General features: G+C 43.6%; 2 protein-coding genes and 1 non-coding gene across 7 annotated transcripts in view; all 3 read left to right on the forward strand.

Annotated features, from left to right (window-relative positions):
* The first annotated feature begins 1,525 nt into the window (after positions 1-1,525).
* On the forward strand, positions 1,526-2,117 carry LOC117066579 (60S ribosomal protein L7a-like). Its single transcript, XM_033181953.1, has 2 exons — positions 1,526-1,540; positions 1,668-2,117. Exons 1-2 carry the CDS (start codon positions 1,526-1,528, stop codon positions 2,061-2,063), a joined length of 411 nt encoding a protein of 136 aa, XP_033037844.1. The 3' UTR covers positions 2,064-2,117.
* LOC117068064 lies at positions 1,536-1,609 on the forward strand. The gene has a single exon (XR_004430934.1). It is a non-coding gene; the product is annotated as a small nucleolar RNA SNORD36 (small nucleolar RNA).
* Positions 2,118-6,088: 3,971 nt separating the features above from the next.
* GPATCH8 (G-patch domain containing 8) overlaps positions 6,089-26,112 on the forward strand; it is a 116,314-nt gene continuing 96,290 nt past the window's right edge. For 2 of the 5 annotated variants that reach the window (XM_033182742.1, XM_033182744.1), the window contains exon 1: positions 6,283-6,363. Coding sequence is in view for 1 of the 5 variants with exons in the window: in XM_033182741.1 (XP_033038632.1) it covers positions 6,319-6,363 (45 nt within the window). In the remaining 4 variants the exon portion in view is untranslated. Of the gene's footprint in view, positions 6,364-16,252; positions 16,349-26,112 lie in introns of those variants that run through there. The other 3 variants (XM_033182741.1, XM_033182746.1, XM_033182748.1) reach the window with 3 other exon arrangements.

Consider the following 26,112-nt stretch of genomic DNA (forward strand, 5'->3'; position numbering starts at 1 on the left):
GCCATGTTGGCCAGGCTGGTCTCCAGCTCCTGACCTCAGGTGATCCACCTGCCTTAGCCTCCCAAAGTGCTGGGATTCCAGGCACCGGCCACCATGCCCAGCTTTTTAATACGCTTTTCTTCCATTTTCCCTTGTTATTTCTGTAAGCCCTACCATTCAGATATTGAATTGATGCTGACATGTTATTTTTTTTTTTTTTTTTTTGAGACGGAGTCTTGCTTTGTCGCCCAGGCTGGAGCACAGTGGCGCGATCTCGGCTCACTGCAAGCTCCGCCTCCCGGGTTTACACCATTCTCCTGCCTCAGCCTCCGGAGTAGCTGGGACTACAGGCGCTTGCCACTATGCCTGGCTAATTTTTTCGTTTTTTTTTTTTTTTTATTGTACTTTAAGTTCTAGGGTACACGTGCACAACATGCAGGTTTGTTACATATGTATACTTGTGCCATGTTGGTGTGCTGCACCCATCAACTCGTCAGCACCCATCAACTCATCATTTACATCAGGTATAACTCCCAATACCATCCCTTCCCTCTCCCCTCGCCCTCATATTTTTAGTAGAGACGGGGTTTCACCATGTTAGCCAGGACGGTCTTGATCTCCTGACATTGTGATCCGCCCGCCTCGGCCTCCCAAAGTCTTGGGATTACAGGCGTGAGCCACCATACCCGGCTGATGCTGACATTTTCTTATTCATTCTTTCCCGTTTTCCACCTCATCCATTCAGTGAATATTTAGTGCCTACTATGTGCCAGTCATTAGTCTAGGTGCTGGGGAGATAGAAAAACAAAACTAAGAAAAATCTCTGACCTCATAGAGTTTATATTACATACTAGAAAGTGGTAAGTACTTTTGGGCTTGGCGTGGTGGCTCATGCCTGTAATCCCAGCACTTTGGGAGGCCGAGGTGGGTGGATCATCTGAGGTCAGGAGTTCGAGACCAGCCTGGCCAAGATGGCGAAACCCCATCTCCACTAAAAGCACAAAAACTAGGCTGGCGTAGTGGTGCTCGCCTATAATTCCAGCTACTTGGGAGGCTCAGGCAGGATAATTGCTTGAACCCGGGAGATGGAGGTTGCAGTGAGCCGAGATCACACCACTGCACTCCAGCCTGGGCAACAAGAGCGAAACTCCATCTCAAAAGAAAAAGAAAAAAAAGAAATAACTTGTTGCCGGGCACGGTGGCTTATAGCTGTAATCCCAGCACCTTGGGAGGCCGAGGCAGGTGGATCACTTGAGGTCAGGAGTTGGAGACCAGCCTGGCCAACATGGTGAAACCCTGTCTCTACTAAAAATACAAAAGTTAGCCAGGCATGGTGGTGGGCACCTGTAATCTCAGGTACTCAAGAGGCTGAGGCAGAGAACTGCTTGAATCCAGGAGGTGGAGGTTGCAGTGAGCCGAGATTGCGCCACTGCACTCCAGCCTGGGCAACAGAGTGAAACTCCATTTCATAAAAAAAAAAAAAAACCAAAGTACTTTTTGAATAAAGACTAGAAGACAAAGGGGCAAGCCAAGGAGATATAGAAGAATGATAAGCATTGCAGTGATGTAGAATTTCTTCACCTGAAATTACTGTGAAGAGTAAAACCGAGCTTTTTAACACTGAGTCAACAGCTGAGCCCAGCAGCTTGTGACGGGAGCAGGCCCTACGGTTGCTCACGAAGTGGTAGTGTGTTCTAGGAGTTAACACCGTCACCACCTTGGTGGAGAACAAGAAAGCTCAGCTGGTGGTGATTGCACATGACGTGGATCCCATCGAGCTGGTTGTCTTCTTGCCTGCCCTGTGTCGTAAAATGGGGGTCCCTTACTGCATTATCAAGGGGAAGGCCAGACTGGGTCGTCTAGTCCACAGGAAGACCTGCCCCACTGTCGCCTTCACACAGGTGAACTCGGAAGACAAAGGCGCTTTGGCTAAGTTGGTGGAAGCTATCAGGACCAATTACAACGACAGATACGATGAGATCTGCCGTCACTGGGGCGGCAACGTCCTGGGTCCCAAGTCTGTGGCTCGTATCGCCAAGCTCGAAAAGGCAAAGGCTAAAGAACTTGCCACTAAGCTGGGTTAAATGTACACTGTTGAGTTTTCTGTACATAAAAATAACTAAAATACAAATTTTCCTTCAAAAAAAAAAAAAAAGAAGAATGATAAGCAGAAAGAACAGCAAATACATAAGCCCATAGATGGGGCAGGCTGAGGCAGGAACAGGCCTGATGGGATCAAGGTACAGCCAAGGGGCCAGTATGTCCAGAGAGAAGGGAAACAGAGAGAGAAAGATGAGGTCTGAGAGGTGGGGTGGTACGAGGTGAACTTTATATTGTGAGTGATGTGGAAAGTCACTGTGCATTGAATCAGGGAACAACAAATGTGATCTGATTGACCCTTAACAGATCACCAGAGCTCCTTTGTAGCATGTATGCTGCCAGGCTAGAAGCAGAACATGTAATAGCTACTGCAATAATTCAGGAGAAAGTAAAGGTGGTTTAGACCAGGGTGTCTTTTTACTCCATTTTCTGTGTGATTTCCCGAGTAGCTGGGACTACAGACGCGTGCCACCCTGTCTGGCTAATTTTTTTTTTTTTTTGCAGATGAAGTGTCACTCTTGTCACCCAGGCTGGAGTGCAGTAACGTGACCTCAGCTCACTGCAACCTCTGCATCCCAGATTCAAATCATTCTCCTGCCTCAGCCTCCCGAGTAGCTGCAATTACAGGTACTTGCCAGCACGCCTGGATAATTTTTGTATTTTTAGTAGAGATGGGATTTCACCATGTTGGCCAGGCTGGTCTCCAACTCCTGACCTCAAGTGATAGACCCGGGTTGGCCTCCCAAAGTGCTGGGATTATAGGCCTGAGCCACTGCTCCCAGCCCCAAAAGTTCTTTCTTTTCTTTTTTTTTTTTTTGAGATAAAGTCTTGCTCTGTCACCCAATTCCCCTTCCTCAGCCTCCCGAGTAGCTGGGATTACAGGCACATGCCACCACGCCCAGCTAATTTTTTTGTGTTTTTAGTAAAGACGGGGTTTCACCATGTTGGCCAGACTGGTCTCGAACTCCAGACCTCAGCCAATCTGCCTGCTTCAGCCTCAGCCTCCCAAAGTGCTGGGATTACAGGCGTGAGCCACTGTGCCTGGCCAAAAGTTCTTTCTTAAACTCAGTATCCTTTTTTCTTTTTTGGCATCCCATGCCCCTTGATGGGACATGTTCCCTTGTACCCTGTGGATATAGATAATTCTTTTGATGGTTTATTCTATTCATTATCTCTGGTTCCTCTGAAATTTGGGGGGAGGGGGGCTGTTGCTGACATCATAACCCACTGCAGACTCCAATGCCTGGGCTGCAGCAATCCTCTTGCCTCAGCCTCCCGAGTAGCTGGGACCACAGGTGCATGCCACCACGCCTAGTTTTAAAATTCTTTTGTAGAGATGGGGTCTTACTATGATGCCCAGGCTGGGGGTGTTTCTATCTTTCCTGTTACAGGTTCCCTCCAAATGTCTGATAATCTTTGGCTATCTGTTATAACAAGGCACTAAAAAGCTGAGTGAAAGGTCTGTGTGGATGGGGCTTCCTGAATGATGGACTTCTCTGTGGAGTATTTGGGCAGGAACATGGTCTTTATGTAGGAAGACACCTCCCTACCCTCACTCCCATTGTTGGTACAGGAAGGTTTTTCTTTCCTAAGCTAGTCAATTTTCTAGAGTGTTCCTATGTTCTTTTGTTAGAGAAGTCAGACTCTCTGACCAGAACGGAGGCTTTACCACATCCTCCCATTTTCAGCATGGTTGCTCCTTTTCACCTATTTTCAGCATGGTTGCTCCTTCTCACCTATAAAGTCCAGTCTCTCTAGTTCAGCCTTTCCAGAGGGAAAACCTCCAGTTTGCTACCTAGGTGGGAAAAGGGACATCGAGTCATCAGTGTCACCAGGGGCTTCCACTTCCTGAGCCTTTCTGATGTACTTTAGCATTGATCAACTTCTTTCCTGTCTTCTACTCCATGACTTCTTTTTCTCCACTCTACTCAAGTCATTTCCATTTATCTATGCTCTCTGGCCTCCAAAATGTTGACATCTGTTGCCTGCCATTGTCTCTTCTCCAGATCTCTTTGTCCATGTGACTTTATGCACTTCTTATTCCTTTGCTCTCATTTCAGTGTGCTTTTGAGAGGGAGGAGAGGTCAGAGTGGTGTGTATCCCTGTGATTCAATCTTTCACACTACCCTAAAGTCTCTTTACAATGTTTGAACCAGGCGCAGTGGCTCACGCCTGTAATCGCAGCACTTTGTGCTTTTTTTTTTTTTTTTTTTGAGACGGAGTCTCTCCCTGTCACCCAGGCTAGAGTACAGTGGTGCGATCTTGGATCACTGCAACCTCCGCCTCCTGGGTTCAAGAGATTCTCCTGTCTCAGCCTCCCAAATAGCTGGGATTACAGGTGCGCGCCACCACGTCCGGCTAATTTTTGTATTTTTGTAGAGATAGGGTTTCACCATTGTTGGCCAGGCTGGTCTTGACCTCCTGACCTCCGGATCCGCCTGCCTCGGCCTCCCAATGTGCTGGGATTACAGGCGTAAGCCACCACACCCGGCCAATTGCAGCACTTTGGGAGGTTGAGGTGGGCACATCACAACGTCAGGAGTTTGAGACCAACCTGGCCAACATGGTGAAACCCCATCTCCACCAAAAATACAAAAAGAAAAAAAAAAAAAGGCCAGGCACGGTGGCTAAATGCCAGCACTTTGGGAGGCTGAGGCAGGCGGATCCCGAGGTCAGGAGATCAAGACCATCCTGGCTAACACGGTGAAACCCCGTCTCTACTAAAAATACAAAAATTTAGCCGGGCGTGGTGGCGGGCGCCTGTAGTCCCAGCTACTCGGGAGGCTGAGGCAGGAGACTGGCGTGAACCCGGGAGGCGGAGCTTGCAGTGAGCCGAGATCGCACCACTGCACTGCACTGCAGCCTGGGCAACACAGTGAGACTCCGCCTCAAAAAAAAAAAAAAAAAAAAAGCTGGGCTTGGTGGAGGAGGCCTGTAATTCCAGCTACTATGGAAGCTGAGGCAGGAGAATCTCTTGAATCTGGGAGGCGGAGGTTGCAGTGAGCCAAGATGGCGCCACTGCACTCCAGCAACAGTGCAAGACTCCGTCTCAAAAAAAAAAAAAAAACCCACAGTGTTTGAATTCTGTGTGCCCTGCCTCCCCTTAGATGGAAGTGTAGACTGAAGCATGGGTGAGGCAAAGGGTAACAACTAGAAAATACACACCCTCTCTCAAAAAATTACATTCCATTAGACTCTTTCAGGGCAGGGTTAAGAGCCATTTTTCCATTGTGTGATTTCTGTCAACTACTCTTTTCAAAAGGAGGAAGTCCTGCCACCCTTCTATGTATTTATGTATTTTGGCTAAGAGTGCTGGAGCGCTGGGTGAGGTCCTCAGAAGGGATGGAAAAATCTGAATCTTAACTCACAGTCAGCGCTAGGCAGGAGCGGCAGAGATGACTGAATCCAGCTTCCTTATTGTATAAAAAGGAAACTGAAGCCCAGACAGTTTTAGTCGATTTGGATCAACTTCGGTCCCTTGAGAAATACTTTTCTCAAAGGATGGCTAGATATCAAGCTCCTTGCAGTCTTTGGGCCTTTGGGTCTAATGTTCCCTATGCCCTAATGCTGTGGGCTCCTCGCCGTGCCTCTGGTCAAAGGTTCTTTCAGAGACTGTCCCTCTCAGCACTGCGGCCAGTTTTACTTTTTTGTGGCACTTGTTGATATTTAAAAAATTTATTCTACGAGTTACGTGACTTCTTCCACTGGAATGAAATCCCCTCAAGAGGAGACCATTCCTGAGTCGTTCACCGTTGAATCCTCAGGGTGAGCTGAGATTCGAAACTAAGTAGTATGGCTCTAAAGTCACGCTTTCGGCCCAACATTATGCTTCCAAAAATTTAGTAAAGACGATGGACTTCTGCGCACACGGGGAAGCGACAGTGAGAAAAGATACCCGGAAGTGAGCGACAGCACAACATCCAGACTCGTCCGCACGGTGCCCCTTCTGACCTTTCCCTCCGGAAGCTTTCGCGGCTCTCGGGCGGGAGTGCGCACGCGCGGCCACCGGGGTCGCTCCGGGTCGCGCGCGGAGCAGGGGCTGGAGGGAAGGGTCAGCCTCCAGGGCTGGCAGGCGCCTGCGCTGCGGGGCTCCAGTCAGGACGCGCATTCTCGCTCCCTCCCTCGGCTGCGCGCGCCCGGTGGGCGTGGGAGGAGGCGGGGAACCGGGGAGGGGCGGGTGTCGCAGGAGGGAAGGAGCGAACCGGAGAGCGTCGTCCTGAGAGGAGTGAAGGCGGCAAAATGGCGGACCGCTTCTCCCGCTTCAACGAGGACCGAGACTTTCAGGTAAACACGGGCGTCGCCGAGGATGCGGGGAAGGCGCTGGTCTAGCCCAGAATCTCCTTTATCTCCGGCTCCCAGTCCTCTTTCCTTCCAGGTTTTGCTCCGACTTGCGAACTGGCTCTCTCCTCCCGTCTCTGCTTTCTCAAGAGGCCTCCCGGCTTGAGGGAGGCCGCATCTCCTCTCACCCGCATTCTCTTACCCCTGAAACTCAGGCCGCGGGGCTTGCGGCTTCCGCCTGTTTGGCGTCGGATTTTGGAACCGGGCCTGGGAGCTGTGGCGGGGGGGCTGTGCTCTGCGGGTCTGCCCGGCCTGTGCCGGCAAAGGGTTGGCTCCCAGGGGACCAGAGAGGTGGTTGGGTTGGGCTGGGAGGACTTGGAGGCGAGTGTTGCTGAGGCCAAGGCTTCCGAACCCCGGGATTTTGCTCTCACGGATCCTTTTGGGGTCCTTCTCTTTTCTTTCTTCACTGTAATAAATCAGTTGCTTTCATTGTCTGCTTTTCCTTTTCCTTACCTGGGAAAAGGTTGCCTTCGTTATCAGGCGCCTTATTGGTTAGTCATACATTGAGATTTCCCGGGACATAAGTGTTGGCTGTTGTTATTAGGCTGTTAATTGGGCTTGGAAAACAGTAAGTTACTGGACTATGATCCGATGTGAGCCTAACCTCAAATCCTATCTCGAAAGATTTGTAAGAAGGGTAATGATAATGGGCCTTCCACGCGTGGGATCACTAGTGCCAAAAGCTTGATTTTTCTTTTTTCAATTGCACATGTTGGTATGGAAAAATGCTCTTACGATGGCAAGCTCTATTGAGTAAAAAATAAAGGCCAAATTAGAATAACTCGTTTTTTCGCTGTTGAAAATACCTTGCTGTTGAAATTGTTACCGCGGAAATCTCGAAGACTAAAAGGGATTTAGAAGAGATTGGCTATTTCTAGGTAAAATACATCCGTAGAGTCTCAAAAAAAAACCTCTGCATTACTACCGCATATCCTGGCAACTGCAATTTGGGTCAGGGGATGAATCTCAGAACTCAAGTTTTTATCCGGCTGCAGATCCTACTCAAAGCAATAGGAAAGCACTCTAGGTGTGTTTCAGAATGCAGTTTAAAGAGTTTGAATTCCCTGAGATGATAGGATTGGTAAATAAGTAGATAAAGCAGTTTAACAATTTTAACTCAGCGCTGTTAACAATGTAGTACATAGAACGCTTATGAGAAGTTCTGCAGCAGTAAGGGATCTGGGGGCTGTTAAAGCCTTGTGATCATGCGCTTGCTGTATAGCTGCGGCACAATACAGAAGAATCGCAAGGTGTTCTAAGGATATAATGCAGATTCACCGAAGTTTGAAGCAGTTCATATTAGCCTTTTGATCCCTGAGAAATATATGTATATTTTAGCAAGCACCATAAAATATGAGTAGGCTGCAAAGTGTATGATGAGCTTTATTGATTTTTAAATTACCAATAGAGACCTATTGATAAGTAAAGCCCGCAAATGCTTTTCAGAGGAGAGAATCTCAAGGTGACCTAATAAAATCGAAAATAGATAATATGGACAATTTAGTTTTGAAGAAAGATGACTGTCAACCACAGAATTCCAGCAGGCTTAACAAACAGGATTTTCGGGGCCTTTAATGAAGATTTTGAAAATTGTGGATAGCAGAGTGTGAATGCTGTTTCCTGAAAAAAATTGAGGGGGTTAGCCTCTACTTTTTCAATACTCAGTTTCTAAGTAAGATGACCCTCTCTTCTGATGCTTTAGTTGGGTATTGCAAAACCTGATTTTGGTTTCATGGTAGTCCTTTGAAGATGATACGTATACTTCATTTTCTGCTTCTATGTTGAAAGAACCAACCCCTGTTAAGTTGGGTCAACCAGGAAAATGTTGGGTTTTTTTATTGTTTGTTTGTTTTTGAGACGGAGTCTCACTCTGTCGCCCAGGCTGGAGTGCAGTGGCACCATCTCGACTTACTGCAACCTCCGCCTCCCGGGTTCAAGCGATTCTTCTGCCTCAGACTCCCGAGCAGCTGGGACTACAGGCGCCCTTCACCACACCCGGCTTATTTTTGTAGTTTTAGTAGAGATGGGGTTTCACCATCTTGGCCAGGGTGGTCTCGAACTCCTGACCTCGTGATCCGCCTGCCTCGGCCTCCCAAAGTGCTGGGACTACAGGTGTGAGCCACCGCGCCCAGCCAAAAATGTTGGTTTTTAAAATTCAGATGTCCTAGCATTTTGGGTAAATAAGGTATTGGGAATGGAAACCTTTTTAGACAGTTGGAAGATGTTAAAACTTTTATAAATTATGTTAATTTATAGCATTCATTTAAAGTACTTTCACTTAAAAATAAAGTGGTATTTTTCTGTGTGTTTTAATAAAGGGAAAAATACAGATTGACTTTCACTTAATGATGTCTTTTGATTCAGAGTTATTGGTGAGAGAATGTAATGTAATAGGATTCTCCTGTGAATAATGTATCTGAAACATTTTCAGCTTCAGGTTATTCAAAATTAAACGTGGCCTCCTTAAAAGGTTTTGGGTGAAGCCACTGACTATACTTGAAAACAAATCATAGTAAGTTTCCAAACACAGTGGGTAGATCTTGTTGCTTTCAACAGATCTTGTAGCACTGGAAATTTTTCTGTTCATCTTCTCTGGTAAGTTCAAGATGACTGTTATTTTCTTTGCCTTTAATTTGGCAGGATGATTTAAAGCTGTAGAGCTTCACTCTTTACCAGTTTATCAAGTGCAAATTTTGGAGAATTTGATGTCTCTTGAAATTATTATGGAGTCAGGGAGTTGGGCTTGAGTATTACTATTTGTGAATACCTACGTTTCTTTTATTTTTTTTTTTTGAGACCGAGTCTTGCTCTGTCACCCAAGCTGGAGTGCAGTGGCGCGATCTTGGCTCACTGCAACCTCCGCCTCCTGGGTTCAAGCGATTCTCCTGTCTTGCCCTCCCGAGTAGCTGGGACTACAGGCGCCCGCCACCACACCTGGCTGATTTTTTTTATTTTTAGTAAAGACAGGGTTTCACCATGTTAGCCAGGATGGTCCTGATCTGCTGACCTCGTGATCCGCCCGCCTCGGCCTCCCAAAGTGCTGGGATTACAGGCTTGAGCCTCCGCACCCTGCATGAATACCTAAGTTTCAAAGGTATTTTGTATATATAGTGAAAAGTTATAGTTAACGGTGGTATTCCACTTGAAGCACTCATGAATGTAGAGATTAATCATTATCAGGGACCTAACTTTTTTAAATTGGTAACTTTATTATAATGAACAGGTCCTATTCCACAGGCTTTATGTGTCTTCACTATATAGTCTTCACTATAACTCTTACGAGGTAGGTACTGTTTTTACTGCCGTTTTCAGCTGAGGCACAGAGAATTAGGTAACTTAGCCAATTACATACATCTGTTAAATCGCAGAGCCTAAATTCATACTGACTTTTGGACTCTTGAACTTGTCCTCATGACCATTTTGTCTGCTGCTGACAATTACACGTTTTATATAGCTGTAACTGAGTCATCAAATGTGGAGGATAAACTTATAGGTGACGAAGAATAAGGGAGCTTTTAGAAAGGTGATACAGGCCGGGCGCGGTGGCTCAAGCCTGTAATCCCAGCACTTTGGGAGGCCGAGACAGGCGGATCACGAGGTCAGGAGATCGAGACCATGCTGGCTAACACGGTGAAACCCCGTCTCTACTAAAAAATACAAAAAACTAGCCGGGCGAGGTGGCAGGCGTCTGTTGTCCCAGCTACTCGGGAGGCTGAGGCAGGAGAATGGCGTAAACCCGGGAGGCGGAGGCTGAGGCAGGAGAATGGGGTAAACCCGGGAGGCAGAGCTTGCAGTGAGCTGAGATCTGGCCACTGCACTCCAGCCTGGGCGACAGAGCTAGACTCTGTCTCCAAAAAAAAAAAGAAAGGTGATACAATTCCAGTTTTTATTCTGTTTGGTTTTGTCCAGATCTGTTTCTTTCTGGTCTCCCAACGGCTTCTAGGGGGGCTCTCAACAATGATAAATTACGTTGTGTCATAGAGGATATTGTTAACTGTTTTAGTTTAGACATTCTTTTGTCTAGCCTTTTAAGTGTTGTTTTTTTAAATCTTTGGTAATCTTTGTAATCTAAGCTGATGTGTTTATTTTTACAAATGTTTTAAGACTTTTAACTACTCCTTTAAGAATCTGACCTCAATTTCTGAATGAGATGTTACTTCTGCTGGCATTTACCAGATTAAGATATATGTGTTCACAGATTGAAGTGTTACACAAACTAATGGAAAATATATAACTTAAGATAATCAACACTTTGGATTACAAGTTCATTAAAGAAAGTTTTGTTTGTACAGTGATGTATAACTAGCCATACGGTGCCATTAAGATACAGTGCTTAGCATTTTATGGTTGCGCAGCTATTATTGGTGATGCAGCTGAATGCTGGTGAGGAAATGTTCTTTTGCGTATGTACCTGCAGAGGACTGATGATTTGTGTTCCAAGTGTTCTCTGCATTTTATTTCTTTTTTTTGTTTTGAGATGGAGTTTCGCTCTTGTTGCCCATGCTGGAATGCAATGGCAACATCTCAGTTCACCTCAATCTCCGCCTCCCGGGTTCAAGCGATTCTCCTGCCTCAGCTTCCTGAGTAGCTGGGATTACAGGCATGTCCCACCACGTCCAGCTTTTTTTTTGTATTTTTGTATTTTTTAGTAGAGACAGGGTTTCTACTGTCTCTACTGTTGGTCAGGCTGGTCTCAAACTCCCAATCTCAGGTGATCCACCCACCTGCGCCTCCCAAAGTGCTGGGATTACAGGTGTGAGCCACTGCGCCCGGCCCTCTGCATTTTATTTCTAATGAAAAGTAACTACAGGAATGGATCAGTGAGTGATAAGTTGATAAGAGAAACAAGACATACTATCTTAAAGGTCATAATAAAAATATAGAAATTGCCCAAGAACTTTCTGTAATCTATGTAAGTAATCATAATGGTAAATAGCAATAAGATAGTCATGTATTACATTTATGCAGTATGTTTGTAGGATTCCTCTTTGTGTTTCCATATGTAACCAGTATGTGACCCTCAGGAAATTCTTAGTTGAGACTGTGAAGTGAAGAGGTTCATAGTTTTAAGATATTTAGGTCACAGAAAGATATTAGTATATTTTCTGTATGTAATATAGTTGGCATTGTAATGCAGGTGTGCCAGATATGACACATGGACAAGTGTTTTAAATAGTTTTTCCTATGTCTCCTATAATCTGGAAGAAATGCCACAAGCTATGAAAAGTAATGTCAGTTTGGCTTGGGATACTGAAACTTATGTAAAATCATTACTCTTCCCTGTCTCATAGTATGATAAGTGAAAAGGATTAGAATCAGGGCTGTACCAGTTTCAAAATACTGATGCTGAATTGACATGATTATTAGCAAATGCAAAATGATACTGACATTGGTTAATATATTCTCAGGAGATCAAGAGGGACCAAAGTAAAGTCAGTGTAACAGAAGTTTCCCTGGAGGTGATTTGAAGGGTAAATGGTATTAAATCACTTTTAAAATGTGGGGCATATCAAGGAATAACATCACAGAGAGAGACTTAAGTTGGAATTAGGAAAGATTGGGGTTGGGAAGAACTGTGATCAGTGGGCTTCATGTGATGATGTATTTCATTATTTGTTTTCAAAGTAGGCATGGGAGGCAGGAAGATACAGATCTGGACAAATACAGTATTAGACTGAGTATTATTTTAGGTCTCTTACAGTACAGTCAGAATGATAGAAAAACAGGTATTCCTGTTGTACCTTTCCTTCTATACATGTAACATAGTTCTCATTAGAGTACTGCAAAGGGATTCTTTCATCACATTTTCTCATGTCTTTATGATAAATTGTATAACCAAAGCTAAAATTTGTGACTTAAATTTTTTATTTATTTATTTTTTTGGAGACGGAGTCTCGCTCTGTCGCCGAGGCTGGAGTGCAGTAGCACAATCTCAGCTCACTGCAAGCTCTGCCTCCCGGGTTCATGCCATTTTCCTGCCTCAGCCTCCCGAGTAGCTGGCACTATAGGCACCCGCCACCACGCCCGGCTAATTTTTTGTATTTTTAGTAGAGATGGGATTTCATCATGTTGGTCAGGCTGGTCTCGATCTCCTGACCTTGTGATCCACCCGCCTTGGCCTTCCAAAGTGCTGGGATTACAGGCGTGAGCCACCACGCCCAGCTAAAATTATTTTAAGACACATGTATAATAAGCTATCCCAATTGTGCTGCTTCATAATTGAGATACATTTCCATGTGATTTCTGTTTATCTGGGTACATGATAAAAATTTTTTAAAGGACAGTGTTTTTCTTTTCTTTTTTTTTTTTTGGAGACAGTGTCTGGCTCTTTTGCCCAAGCTAGAGTACAGTTGTGGAATCTTGACTCACTGCAGTCTCCACCTCCTGGGCTCAAGCAATCCTCCCACTTCAGCCTCCCGAGTAGCTGGGACTACAGGAATGTATCACCATGACTGGCTAAGCTCTGTATTTTTTTTAGAGACAGGGTTTCAACTTGTTGCCCAAGCCGGTCTTGAACTTCTGGGCTCAAACAGTCCTCCCACCCCAGCCTCCCAAAGTGCTGGGATTACAGGCATGCACCACTGCACCCAGCTGACAGTCTTTTTTTGATGTGGTCAAGATTTTTTTAATTTAATTTTTTAAAATGAAAAAAAATTTGTTTTGAGACAAGGTCTCACTCTGTCACTCAGGCTGGAGTGCAGTGACGCGATCATGGCTCCCGGCAGCCTTGACCTCCCAGCTTCAAGTGATTCTCCCACCTCAGCCTTCTGGGTAGCTGGGGCTACAGGTGTGTCACCAAGCCCTGCTAATTTTTTTGCATTTTTGTAGAGATGGGGTTTCGCCATGTCGCCCAGGCTGGTCTCAACTCCTGAGCTCAAGCTGTCCTACCACGTCGGCCCCCCAGAAGTGCTGAGATTACAGGCATGTGCCACTGCACCTGGCCAAGATGACCATTTTCTGAAAAGCAGTAGCAGAAGTTCGTGAGATCTTAATTATGAATCAGAAACCTAAGTAACGGTTTCATTTTTGGTCTTGTGACTTAGTTTCTAGTATTTTATTAATGAAAATGGTTTCTAGCTTGGAAGTGGATTCCAGTTCATGAGTTCTATTAAAATTCCTTCCCCGAAACAACTCAGTACTTTTGTTTGTATGTCTGGCATTAATTTTCTTTTCATATTAGCATTGCCATTTAGTATTAAGTAAAAGCAGATTCATGGTAATTACCCAAGGAATTACAGATGACCACCACAAATACTGAAAGAAGTCATTGATTTGATATTGCAGTGAATACCAGAAGATGTTGTAATGATTTTCCACTTATAAAAAGTGAATTGTCCATTTAACTGTGGAAGTCTAAGCAAATGTGCTTAATGCATATTGTATTAGTCAATGCAAAAAGTTAAATATGCCCAGGCTGAAAGAAGCTATATGCTGTATGGTCGTTTTTTATACCAAATGATTTCTTTGGAATTTAAACAAATATGTTTAGTATTTTATTCCTAATTTAGGAAGAAAAAGCAGCTAAAGTTGTTCTGACATTGTACACAGATTAGTAGCACATGACTCTATTATTTAGTAAGCCCTATAGATAGTAAGAAATTAAAGTTGTTAGTGAGCAAAACAGGAGTATCCTGCCATTTACTTTAATTCTTTTTGTCATAGTTTTGAGGTACAATAATTCCTGTGTGCGTGTCACTCAAGCAACCAGAAAGTATCTTTGTAATATGCATTTGGTCTCATCTCATGAAGTTCCAATTATTTGTTGTCATCCTTGCCAATCTTTGGCAATTACATTGATTTCAAAGAGGAATTCCAGTTCATCTTAGTGTTTCATAGAATTGAAACACAAAATAGCTTTACAGGTTTAAAGTTGTAATAGAAAAAAGTCATAGAGTTTTCTGACGTTTTAATAATGACATTGTTGGAAAAGTCAGTACCTCTCTTATAGCTCCCCTAACATTATTCTTCCAGAGTTAATGAGAAAAGAGGGTCTTAATTTTTCATCCTTTTTGTAGGCAATGCTGATCAAAATCAAGAAATTATTTTGATACTGTAGGTCTTGACTACAGAAGTAAAGGTAGGTTGGGCGCAGTGGTTCACGCCTGTAATCCCAGCATTTTGGGAGGCTGAGGCAGGTGGATCACTCGAGGTCAGGAGTTCGAGACCAGCCTGGCCAGAATGGCGAAACCCCGTCTCTACTAAAAATACAAAAAATTAGCTGGGTGTGGTGGTGTGCTCCTGTAGTCCCAGCTACTTGGGAGGCTGACGCAGGAGAATCTTTTGAACCTGGGAGGCGGAGGTTGCAGTGAGCTGATCCTGCACCATTGCACTACAGCCTGGGCAACAGAGTGAGACTCTGTCTCAAAACAAAACAGAAAAAGAAATTAAGCTAATGCTTGTGGATTGTATGCTGTAGTGTCAGTAATTTCCCTTGTTGCTATGAATAGAGAGCTATGAGTAAAATTATGAGGAATCTTTAAAGAAAGGGCAGAAGTGGTTGAAAATTTAATTGGTTTAATATTTGTACTAGGGTATCATCTGTGCAAGCAATAACAAGGAGTATATTTACCTTGAGAATAGTTTCTAGAATATAGACTTAATTTTTGAAAACTTAAATAAAACAGTGTTTGAATAGTGATTGTACTAAGAAGTACTTATTGTAGTTTAAGTGTTTCTGTGCGGGTAGTTATTTAAGAAGTGTTTTTGTTTTTCAAGGAGTTTTCATATTAGTTGGAGAGATAAACATAAGTAATAAGGTTTAGTTTATTATTCATAAGACCAGCATGATTATCAGAAAAACAGTATAGCTAATAAATGCAGAACTCTAAGGAGAGAACCCTTAAAGTGGGATGATTGGATATGATGTGATGTGATGTGATGTTATTTTTTTCAGACAGTCTTGCTCTGTTGCCCAGGCTGGAATGCAGTGGCGTGATCTCAGCTCACCGCAACCTCCACCTCCTGGGTTCAAGCAGTTCTCATGGTTCACCCTCACAAATAGCTGGGATTACAGGTGCCCACCACCACGCCTGACTAATTTTTGTATTTTTAGTAGAGATGGGGTTTCACCATGTAGGTCAGGCTGGTCTTGAACTCCCACCTCCAGTGATCTGCCTGCCTTGGCCTCCCAAAGTGCTGGGATTACAGGTGTGAGCCACTGTGCTGGCCTGGGCATACTTTTATGAAGAAGTTAGCATTTAAGCTGGATCTTGAAAGTTGGGATTCCATCCTTCAAGTGAATGGAAGTACACTCAGTTGGCAAAAATAGCCAGGACAAAAGTAAAGAAGTGGAACAAGCAGAATTTGTTTTTTTTTAGGACAATGAATTAATGATTGGGCATAGGGAAAAAGTGGAGACTAGGGCTACAAAGATAAATTTTATTTTAATGCTGTAAGCAGGAATGCACTAGCTATTTAAGGTGCTTAAGCTGAGGGATAGACAGTCAAAGCCCTCTTACTTATAGGAAGATTAATTCAGCTATAGTTTGTTAGATGTGCTATACCCATATAGTTAAAGTGTTGATAACCAGTCTCTCTTAACCAGAGTTAATGTGAATAGGAGCAAACGAGTAGAGGGCATATATGAGGAGTGATTATAATAATGGACCATGTGATTTCTTTTTTTTGGGGATGAAGTTTCGCTCTTGTTGCCAGGCTGGTGTGCAGTGGTGCGGTCTTGGCTCACTGCAACCTCCGCCTCCCGGGTTCAAATGATTCTCCTGCCTCAGCCTCCCAAGTAGCTGGGATTACAGGCGCCTGCCACCATGCCCAGCTAATTTTTGTATTTTTAATAGGGACGGGGTTTCACTATGTTGGCCAGGCTGGTCGCGAACTCCTGACCTCAGGCGATCCATCCACCTCGGCTTCCCAAAGTGCTGAGATTACAGGTGTGAGCCACTGTGCCCGGCTGGACCATGTGATTTTAAGCTTGGTAAGGAGATGAATGAGGACGTTTGGGAGTGCGGGTGGTGGCAGCAGTATAGGTAGTGAGAGGGTGAAAAATTGGTAGGATCAATGGATTGTAGATTATGGGGTTTAAGACTTGTTAGAGTGGGAGTACTGGAGGGAATGAGCTAGAAAGATAGAAGGTGGTGGTTGTAGAATACAATGTTTGAAATAACGGTTATATTAATAGAAGGGTTGAGATTATTGTTAATGATTATGAGAGTATATGGTTAAGGCAGAATGGAGAACAAGATCATTGTAGGAAAGGAAGTTAAGAAACTGAGGCACCAGGATGTTATAAAGGTAATCTGACCTGGTTATGAGAATGGTAATATGGTATAGTTGTATACTTTATGGTTTAATAAATGCCTTTTATATAATGTTCTTTTCTGGTTCTTCTAATAATTCAGTGAAGTAAATAGAAGAGGTACTAATCCTGTTTTGAAGATGAAGAAACTGAGACCTGGGTAAATTATTTTGCCTAGTGCAGAGCTGAAGTTTGAACTTTGATCTTTTGACTTCTTTTGTTCTTTTCTTTTTAAATAAAAGAGGTGGAATTTTGTTACATTGCCCAGGCTGGACTTGAACTCCTGGACTCACACCATCCTCCCACCTGTGCCTCCCTAGTAGCTGAGACTACAGGTGCATGCCATCGAGCCTGGCTGATTTCTTGTATAGTATTCTGTTTACTGTGGTATATAGATTGGCCTCTCTTCAAGGTATATATACTGTGGTATATACATTGTGGAAGGTAGAATGTTGGTATTATCTCCAGTATGTAAAACATACTGGAGATACTCATATAGTTACTCAGCCTCCCGAGTAACTGGGACTGCAGGCACCTGCCACCACGCCTGGCTAATTTTTTGTGTTTTTAGTAGAGATGTGTTTTTTTTTTTTTTTTTTTTTTTTTGAGATGGAGTCTTGCTCTGCCACCCAGACTGGAGTGCAGTGGCCGGATCTTAGCTCACTGCAAGCTCCGCCTCCCGGGTTTACGCCATTCTCCTGCCTCAGGCTCCCGAGTAGCTGGGACTACAGGCGCCCGCCTCGTCGCCCGGCTAATTTTTTTTTTTTTTTTTTTTTTTTTTTGAGACGGAGTCTCGCAGTCGCCCAGGCTGGAGTGCAGTGGCCGGATCTCAGCTCACTGCAAGCTCCGCCTCCCGGGTTTACGCCATTCTCCTGCCTCAGCCTCCCGAGTAGCTGGGACTACAGGCGCCCGCCAACTCGCCCGGCTAGTTTTTTCTATTTTTAAGTAGAGACGGGCTTTCACCGTATTAGCCAGGAAGGTCTCGATCTCCTGACCTCGTGATTCGCCCGTCTCGGCCTCCCAAAGTGCTGGGATTACAGGCTTGAGCCACAGCGCGCGGCCGAGATGTGTTTTTAGTAGACCATGTTGGTCAGGCTGGTCTCAAACTCCTGACCTCAGATGATCCGCGCCCACCTTGGCCTCCCAAAGTGTGGAGATTACAGGCATGAGCCAACGTGCCCAGCTTTTTTTTTTTTTAATGGAAACAGGGTCTTGCTGTGTTGCCCAGGCTGCACTTGAACTGAAGCAATTCTTCCACCTCAGTCTGTTGAGTAGTTGGGACTACAGGCATGTGCCACTGCTCCTGGCTAAAAGTTAGTTTTTCTGGCTGGGTGCAGTGGCTCACCCACTGTACTACTTTAATACATGGCAGCATTTTGTACCACTTAATAAACTGGTAGGAAATAGTTGGTATGTTTATTAAAGATTATAATTTTTGTTTCAGAAACATCTTTGTATTAAAAACCAATAGTTGTCAGGCATGGTGGCTTGTGCCTGTAATCCCAGCACTTTGGGAGCCAAGGTGGGTGGATAACCTGAGGTCAGGAGTTTGTGACCAGCCTGGCCAACATGGCAAAACCTTGTCTTTACTAAAAATACAAAAATTAGCTGAGCATAGTGGTGCATACCTGTAGTCCCACCTACTGCAGAGGGGAGGCTACTGAGGCAGGAGAATTGCATGAACCCAGGAAGCAGAGGTTGTTGTGAGTCAGGATTCTGCCACTTACTCCAGCCTGGGTGACAGAATGAGACTGTCTTTAAAAAAAAAAAAAAAAAAAAAAAACTAATGGCTTACCACCATTGGTTTAATTGGTTATAAACCAGTGGTTTAATTGGTCATTTATGACTTCTTGCTCGTCTTTTCACTGTGGGTCTAGCAGATAATCCCATTCCATTTTCCAAACATGAGTGAGTACCTGATTGTTATTGTGTTATCATAAAAGCATAAGAAAACAAGAGAAAAGTCCATTTTGTTCATTTGTTCCAGTAAAATAATAGATTGGAGAGGAGAATGGTATTTCTACTGGATACTCCCAAGTTAGGGTACTATAAGCTTATCCTTGACCATTACACCTTTATAAAAGTTGACTACAGTGATATATGGTGAGGATAATATCAGCTACTGTTTGTTGCCAGCTAGATTACATGTCAGGTCTGGTGCCAAGACATTTTGAAGATATTTATCTAATCCAAGTAACTCTCCAAACTAGTTGGTGGTAGCTCCCTTTTTTTTTCCCTTAAACTTTTTTTTTTTTTTTTTTTTTGTGGAGACGGAGTCTTGCTCTGTCGCCCAGGCTGGAGTGCAGTGACTCCATCTCGGGTCACTGCAAGCTCTGCCTCCCAGGTTCACGCCATTCTCCTGCCTCAGCCTCCCGAGTAACTGGGACTGCAGGCGCCCGCCACCACGCCTGGCTAATTTTTTGTGTTTTTAGTAGAGATGGGATTCACCATGTTGGTCAGGCTGGTCTCAAACTTCTGACCTCAGATGGTCCACGCCCACCTTGGCCTCCCAAAGTGTGGGGATTACAGGCATGAGCCAACGTGCCCAGTTTTTTTTTTTTTTTTTTAATGGAGACGGGGTCTTGCTGTGTTGCCCAGGCTGCACTTGAACTGAAGCAATTCTTCCACCTCAGTCTGTTGAGTAGTTGGGACTACAGGCATGTGCCACTGCTCCTGGCTAAAAGTTTTTCTGGCTGGGTGCAGTGGCTCATGTCTGTAATCGCAGCACTTTAGGAGGTCGAGATGGGCGGATCACTTGAGGTCAGGAGCTCAAGACAAGCCCGGCCAACATGGTGAAACCCCATCTGCTACTAAAAAATATAAAAATTAGGCCGGGTGTGGTGGCTTACACCTGTAATCCAGCACTTTGGGAGGCCAAGGAGGGCAGATAACTTGAGGTCAGGAGTTGAAGACCAGCCTGGCCAACATGGTGAAACCCCGTCTCTACTAAAAATACAAAAATTAGTTAGGTGTGGTGGCACGTGCCTGTAATCCCAGTCAGGCTGAGGCAGGAGAATCACTTGAACCCGGAGGCAGAGGTTGCGGTGAGCCAAGATCATGCCACTGCACTCCAGCCTGGGCGACAGACCAAGACTCTGTCTCAAAAAAAAAAATTACAAAAATTAACTGGGCACGGTGGCTGGTGCCTGTAATCCCAGCTACTTGGGAAACTGAGGCATGAAAATTTGTTAAACCTGGGAGGCAGAGGTTGCAGCGAGCCAGCATTGCCCCACTGCACTCCAGCTTGGGCAACAGAGTGAGACACTGTCTCAAAAATAAATAAATAAATAAAATTTTAAAAAATAAATTTTATTTTTCAGCATAGTGCTTTTTTGGGAAACCAGTTATTTCTTGTCCTAATCACATTATCCAGAAGAATTTGATGTGTCAAACAGTTGTACATGTATTTTTAGATGAGTGTGTGATATTTCTACACCCTTGACCCAGTGTGATGTGTTTTCAGGTTCTTAGTTACTTGCTGAGATTACTGGCCAATTATCTTTCCTACCAATTGACATAGAATTAAATTTATGTATTAAGTGAAGTTTATTCCTCTGGGTCATTGACTGGCCTCAGCAGTATTTTAAAATAATAATCTATTACTTTGTACCTCTTTAAACCTCACAACGTATGTAACAATGCTATAGTGTAATAATCTGGATTTTACAATGGGGGAAATGGGCCTAGAGAGAGGTTGGGGAATTTGCCCAAGGTTATACAACTAGCAAATGGTAGTAACTTGATTTCTGGTGTCTCTGACTTCAGAGAGCTTTGGTTTTTATAATAATATACTGGAAATTGTTGTAAATCAGACTATATGATTATGGAAACAACAGTGAAGAATTAGGTTCATTAGGAATTGATCACAATGGTGTTTCTATCTACCTTGTAAATAGAAATAATTTTTTTTTTGAGACAGTGTCTCACTCTGTTGCCCAGGCCAGAGTTCAGTGGTGTAATCTTGGCTTACCACAACCTCCGCCTACTGGGTTCAAGCAGTTCTCCTGCCTCAGCCTCCCTAGTAACTGGGACTGCAGGTGCCTGCCACCACACCTGGCCAATTTTTGTATTTTTGGTAGAGACAGGGTTTCATCATGTTGGCCAGGCAGGTCTTGAACTCTTGACCTCAGGTGATTCACCCACCTCAGCCTCCCAAATTGCTGGGATTACAGGTGTGAGCCACTGCATCTGGCTATAAATTGAAATAAATTTTAAGTATACTAGTGAAATGACACCAGTAATCCCCAAGATGTCCATTTCTTTTTGGATAGGCTTTTTCTCCCGGGACATTTTCTTTTTAAATTCCATTTTTAAAGGTGCATACATACATTTATTTATTGAGACAGGATTTCTTACAGGTCAAGGATTCTACTTCCAAACACAGGACAAAAGTGGAAATTTGCCCAGGATGCAGTACAGTGGTGCGATCACTGCTTACTGCACTCTTGACCTCTTGGACTCAGGCGATCCTCCCGTTGCAGCCTCCCGAGTAGCTGGGACTACAGGTGTGTACCACCACATTCAGTTAATTTAATTTTTTGTATTTTTTGTAGAGACGGGGTCGTCTTTTGTGGTCTTAAACTCCTGGCCTCTAGTGATCTTCCTGCCTTCCAAAGTGCTAGGATTACAAGTGTGAGCCACCATGCCCAGCTAGGATCCACCAACTTTGAGCTTTGAGTAATATTATTCATTTAAAAATATTTTTCAAAGAATTTGTATTAATTTTTTTTTTTTTTTTTGAGATGGAGTCTCGCTCTGTCGCCAGGCTGGAGTGCAGTGGCGCGATCTCAGCTCACTGCATCCTCTGCCTCTCAGGTTCAAGCAATTCTCTACTTCAGCCTCCTGAGCAGCTGGGATTACAGGTGCCTGCCACCACACCTGGCTAATGTTTGTGTTTTTAGTAGAGATGGGGTTTCACCATCTTGGCTAGGCTGGTCTTGAACTCCTGACCTTGTGGTCCACCTGCCCTGCCTTGGCCTCCCAAAGTGCAGGGATTACAGGCATGAACCACTGCACCTGACTGAAGTTGTATTAAATTTTAATAGTTATAGGAAGAGGGAAGAGGATAAGAACAGCTCTTTAGAGTTTCAGTATTGTGTTTTGCTTTTTGAGATTATAGGCTCTTGATTGTGATCTTTGACTTGTCCTAATAATTCCTTCTTTTTTTTTTTTTTTTTGAGACAGAGTTTCGCTCTTTTTGTCCAGGCTGGAGTGCAATGGCGCGCGCTCAGCTCACCGCAACCTCCACCTCCCGGGTTCAAGTGATTCTCCTGCCTCAGCTTTCCGAGTAGCTGGGATTACAGGCATGTGCCACCACCCCAGCTAATTTTGTATTTTTAGTAGAGATGGGGTTTACTCCATGTTGATCAGGCTGGTCTTGAACTCCCGGCCTCAGGTGATCCACCTGCCTCCGCCTCCCAAAGTGCTGGGATTACAGGCGTGAGCCACCGCGCCCGGCAATAATTCCTTCTCCTCCAGCTCTAATTTCTCTCTACTCATTTCTATATAGTTTAATCATGTAAAGGGTACAGCTGTGGGAATATGTAGATGTCAGAATCAGCACCAGTTAGCAAATAATAAGATTTCATTTATCTGAATAAATTTAAGGCAATTCTTGTCTTTATTGATACTTAAATGATCACCACAACCAAATTTGTAAGAGAGAAGTTTCCACATTTGTCCTGTGTTTGGAAGTAGAATCCTTGACCTGTAAGGAGCTAGAGGTAACTGTGTGTTTTAATGACATGCAGGGCAGGTCAGCCAGGTTGTATTCATTGGCCATTAGACCTACCACAAGTTGAAGTTTTTTTTGAGAGTGGAGGCAGTTGAAGGAACGTCAATTGGGTGTGTGCATATAATTTAAAATCTAATACTTTTTTTTTTTTAGAAAAGCTAGATTGCTTCCAGTCTGACCCTGTTGAACTTAAATTCCTGATCAGCATAAATGAAAAACTATATTTCAACTTTGAAAGCATATAGTATTCAGAAAGGAAGAGTTGATTTAGATAATGAAATAAGTGTTCCAAGCAGTCATTTTTTTAAATTTAAACTTTATTTTTTACCCCCCTCAGCTCATACCTATAAACAGTCATTAAAACTAAGTTTTAGAAATGCTGTAATATAGGACCTATGAATTTTTACCAGGATAACCATGAGTTTTAGTTTATACCTTTTGTTTTGGAATAATTACTGTTAGCATCTTTTGTTTTTTCTTTTTTTGTTTTTTTTCTAAGACAGGGTCTTGCTCTGTCACCCAGGCTGGACTGAAGTGGCAAGATCATAGTTTACTGCAGCCTCCAATTCCTGAACTCAAGGGATCCTCCTCCCCACTCAGGCTCTTGAATAGCTGAGACTACAGGTGTACACCATGATTAAAAATTTTTTTTAAAAACATTTAAAAAAATTTATGAAGATAGGGTGTCACTGTGTTTCCCTGGCTGATCTTGAACTCCTGGGCTCAAGAGATCCTCCCACCTTGGCTTCCCAAAGTGCTGGGATTATAGGTGTGAGCCACTGTACCCAGCCTTAATACCCATTTTATCTCAGAGTGGTTTGTATGATACGTTATAGGATCATCTACACCTAAAGGAAATTCAGAGATCTAAGTGAGGTTTTGAAGGGAAGGTACAGCAGCAAAAAATACCTTTCAGATCCTGTGGAGGCCTTCAGATAATCAGATGCCATACTGTTTTTAGAAAGAATGATCCTGATAAGTCTATGTTTGTCAGAATGACTCAATTTTGGTGGGGAGGTGGGTTGGGAGGCAAGAAATAAAATATCACCACTACTATCATTGTCATCTTTACTACGATTATTACTATAGTTGTGCCCTGGGGGTTTGAAATCACATTTTTCCTCCTTCCGCTTTTTGTTTTTCTAGTATAACGTTCAAAAGGAACAAAAGGTAGCTGGGCGCGGTGGCTCACGCTTGTAATCCCAGCACTTTGGGAGGCCGAGGTGGGCGGATCACCTGAGGTCAGGAGTTCAAGACCAGCCTGGCCAACATGGTGAAACCCTGTCTCTACTAAAATACAAACATTAGCTGGGCATGATGGCGGGTGCCTGTAATCCCAACTAGGGAGGCTAAGGTGGGAGAATTGCTTGAACCCAGGAGGGGGAGGTTGCAGTGAGCCAAGATGGCACCATTGCACTCCAGCCTGGGTGACAGAGACTCCGTCTAAAAAAAAAAAAGGGACAAAAGGATTCAGAGTGAAAAGAAAACCGCTTAGTTAAGTTAACCTCAGAGACAGCCCCACTATTTCCAATTGCATGGTGGTTCTTTCACAGAATCCATATATATACTATATGTATATGGATAATATACTAAACATTATGCACTCTTAACTTTTCCAAAGGGTAGCATGCAAGCACATTTTCTAGCAGTTTGATTTTTTCCTCTTAATTGTATGTCTTGGAGATTTTTCCATAACTAGCAGGTTTTTTGTTTTACTTTTTGTTTTTGTTGTTTTTTTTTGAGACGGAGTCTCACTCTGTCCCTAAGACTGGAGTGCAGTGGGGCAATCTGGGCTCACTGCAACCTCCGCCTCCCGGGTTCAAGCGATTTGATTACAGGCGCCCGCCATCATGCCCAGCTAATTTTTGTTTTTTTGTAGAGATGGGGTTTCACCATGTTGGCCAGGCTGTCATGAACTCCTGACCTCAGGTGATCCACCCGCCCTGGCCTCCCAAAGTGGTGGGATTACAGGCGTGAGCCACTGCACCTGGCCTGTTTTTTGTTTTATTTTAAAGTAATTTTAGATTTGTAGAATAGTTACAAAAATAGTACAGAGAGTTTGGTATTCCACTCACCTATATTCCCTACTAGAGTATCCGTACACTAACTATAATACAATTATCATGGGCCATGTGTGGTGGCTCACACCTGTAATCCCAGCACTTTGGGAGGCCGAGGCAGGCACATCACCTGAGGTCAGGAGTTCGAGACCAGTCTGGCCAACATGGTGAAACCCCGTCTCTACTAAAAATACAAAAAATTAGCAGGGTGTGGTGGTACGCACCTGTAATCCCAGCTCCTTTGGAGGCTGAGGCATGAGAATTGCTTGAACCAGGAGGTGAAGGTTGCAGTGAGCCGAGATCATGCCACTGCACTCCAGCCTGGGTGACAGAGCAAGACTCTGTCTCAAAAAAATAAATAAAATTAAAATACAAAAAAAAAAATTAGTCTGGCGTGGTGGTGCACACCTGTAGTCCCAGCTACTCAGAAGGTGGAAGTTGCAGTAGGCTGAGATTGCACCATAACACTCCAACCTGGGTGACAGAGTAAGACTCTGTCTTTAAAAAAAAAAAAAAAAAAAAAAAAAAAAAAAAAAAAAGGCTGGGCATGGTGGCTCATGCCTATAATCCCAGGACTTTGGGAGGCCGAGGCAGGTGGATCACGAGGTCAGGAGATCGAGACCATCCTGGCCAACATGGTGAAACCCCTTCTCTACTGAAAATACAAAAAATTAGCTGGATGTGGTGGTCCACGCCTGTAGTCCCAGTTACTCGGGAGGCTGAGGTAGGAGAATCGCTTGAACCCAGGAGGTGGAGGTTGCAGTGAGCTAAGATCGCGCCACTGCACTCCAGCCTGAGAACAGAGCAAGACTCCATCTCCAAAAAAAAAAAACGGAACAACAACAAAAATAAAACCCTGAAAAGAAATGCTCTACAAATAATAACTTATTTAATTGTGTACTTCTCAACATTTATTTGATTTGCCTTAATAAACCTATCAATTAGCCGCAACATTGGAAAAGTATAAAAACTTTTTATGTTTTTCACTGTTTTAAAACTTACCCTCTTAAAAATTAGGAGCCACAACACCAAGTGAAAAAGAATAAGAAATAAACCCCTATCATCAAAAGTATTTGTTATACAAGAAAAAATTACCAATACATCTTTTATCTTAGTTCTTTAACATGGTTATAAGCAATTCTAAGTCCTATCTTCATTAATAATTCTTCATTAATATTTCTCATTCTTTGTACCTTCATTTGTAAAATGAAGAACTTGAACTAGACACATGTCATTTCTTGGTCTAAAATTCCACAAATTTGCAGATTTAAGCTGAATTAAAGTTACCCTATTAAAAAAAGGCTAATTGGTTTCTTTCATGTTAACACAAAAACATAAACACCATCAACTCCCACAAAAGTGAAATATTAGCAGCAATCACTAATCCCTGGTAGTGAAGTGCAAACATTTTCCACCTACCCCCAACATAAAAGTAGTCTCATTACAATGACAAGAACACCAAATAAAAGTAAACAAAATACTACCTGTCACTGGGGTTGGTGATAACTTTTCAGATGGAAAACCAAAGGCACACCCATGAAAGAAAGAAATGGTAAGTTAGATTTTATTAAAATTTAAAACTGCTCTGCAAAAGACACCGTCGAGAGAAAGAGAAGACAAAACAGTTTGGCGGTTCTTACAAACCTAAA

Source organism: Trachypithecus francoisi, unplaced genomic scaffold, assembly GCF_009764315.1.
Source record: "Trachypithecus francoisi isolate TF-2019V2 unplaced genomic scaffold, Tfra_2.0 Lachesis_group20, whole genome shotgun sequence".
Classification (NCBI taxonomy): Eukaryota; Metazoa; Chordata; class Mammalia; order Primates; family Cercopithecidae; genus Trachypithecus; species Trachypithecus francoisi.